General features: G+C 52.3%; 1 protein-coding gene across 1 annotated transcript in view; it reads left to right on the top strand.

Annotated features, from left to right (window-relative positions):
* The first annotated feature begins 6 nt into the window (after positions 1-6).
* The window catches only part of LOC115181655 (lysyl oxidase homolog 4), a 38,978-nt gene continuing 37,296 nt past the window's right edge, over positions 7-1,688 (top strand). The window contains exons 1-2 of the mRNA XM_029743480.1: positions 7-71; positions 410-1,044. Coding sequence (XP_029599340.1) covers positions 439-1,044 — 606 coding nt within the window. The 5' untranslated portion in view covers positions 7-71; positions 410-438. The remainder of the gene's footprint in view (positions 72-409; positions 1,045-1,688) is intronic.

Raw genomic sequence — 1,688 nt, 5'->3', positions numbered from 1 at the left:
GGTGTGTCGAGAGCTGGGCTTCTCACGCAGTCTCACCTGGGCTCACAGCTCTAAGTTTGGAGAAGGACAAGGTACGGGAACACCTTTATGCAATCAATCAATCCATTAATCAATCAAATGTATTTTATAAAGCCTTTTTTATTTTATTTTTATTTTGGGGAAGGACAAGGTACAGTAACACCTTTATTCATTTGCTTACTTCCTTAATAATCCTCTTCGTTGCTGGAACATAAGGCTTTCACAAGAGAGCGCCACTGTTGCCTATCTTCTGCCTGTCTGGAGATTGTGTTTCATGACATTGGTTCAACCTTTACTTATGTGGGCTGGTCAACTGGGAGAATCAGTTGCATCTTATTGATCGCTCTTGATTGGCTGCTAACGAGGAAGTGTGCTCTTCTTCTCCCATTAGGTCTGATCTGGTTGGATAACGTGCGCTGCATGGGGACGGAGCTCTCCCTGGCTGACTGTCACTCCAACGGCTGGGGGATAAATGACTGCACCCACTCTGAGGACCTGGGAGTCGTCTGTAGCACCCAGAGGAGGGTCGACTACTCCACTAACCACGTAGAGGGCTCCCTGGCCGCCCCAGTGGCCTCGGCCCGACCACAGAGGATCCCCAACCTCTCCTCACGTCTATCCACAGTCCAAGACAGGGTGCCCCCTCCTCCCCCTGCTCACATCACATCCCCCGGGAGAAGGGGTCATGAGATCGCCCTCCACCGCAGCACCCCCAGAAGTCAGGGTCAAAGTTCACGGCAACAGCGTCGGGGTCATGATATCCACTTGCGTCCCCGGAACAGCCAGAGTCAGGCGGGAGGGGAGGCCAGGACGAGACAGGAGAACCCGGCCGTGCCCCAGGGGCATCAGATCCCCCCCCGGCTGGGGAATGGTGCAGCCTACAGGCAGGCCCAGGAGGTGGGGCGGACCGGACCACAGGCGGCCAGATGGGAGGCAGAGATCACCAGGCAGCCCAGTGGGAACCATGTTGAACCAGAGGCCGAAATCCCCAACCTGGACCTGGAGACATACATCACAGACGGACAGGTGAGGAAAAACACTTTCTCTCATTCTCTCTGTCTTGCTCTGCCTCTCTCTTTCTTCACCTTTCTCTCTATCACATTCACAAACACCCCCCCCCCCCACACACACACACATACTCAACACCCCCCACACACCCACCCACCCACACACACTCAACACCCCAACACTACTGTACTGTACCTACCCACGGTCGCCGCAAGTAGCCCCATGGTGACTCCCGGGGTACAGGAAGCTGATTGGTGGAGCCAGGAGCCCACAGCCCGATAGGCCGTAATTACAGACAGCCCTAAAACCTTCTCCGGATCCAATTCATAATGGGCAGTATCCCTCACGTTCAGGCCTCAACCTCCAGTAGTTAAACAGACCCAACTCTCTAAACACAGGGCTATTTCCAGAGCCTCCACAGAGGAAAGACATGTCCATCTTTCACCCCTGTTAGACCTCGTAACATGTTATCAACTGAGGCTAAGTTCCCGACCTTACGACTGTTTTGGAATGTAATACACGCGCATATGTATGCACGTACACACACATTATACACAAACATATATATATATACACACACACACACATAGACACATACATATACACACATTATACACACATACTGTATACACACATATATACACTGCCCTTCAAAACTTGGG

Source organism: Salmo trutta, unplaced genomic scaffold, assembly GCF_901001165.1.
Source record: "Salmo trutta unplaced genomic scaffold, fSalTru1.1, whole genome shotgun sequence".
NCBI lineage: Eukaryota > Metazoa > Chordata > Actinopteri > Salmoniformes > Salmonidae > Salmo > Salmo trutta.
Note: the sequence above shows the minus strand (reverse complement) of the source record. Positions and strands in the feature narration are given on the sequence as shown.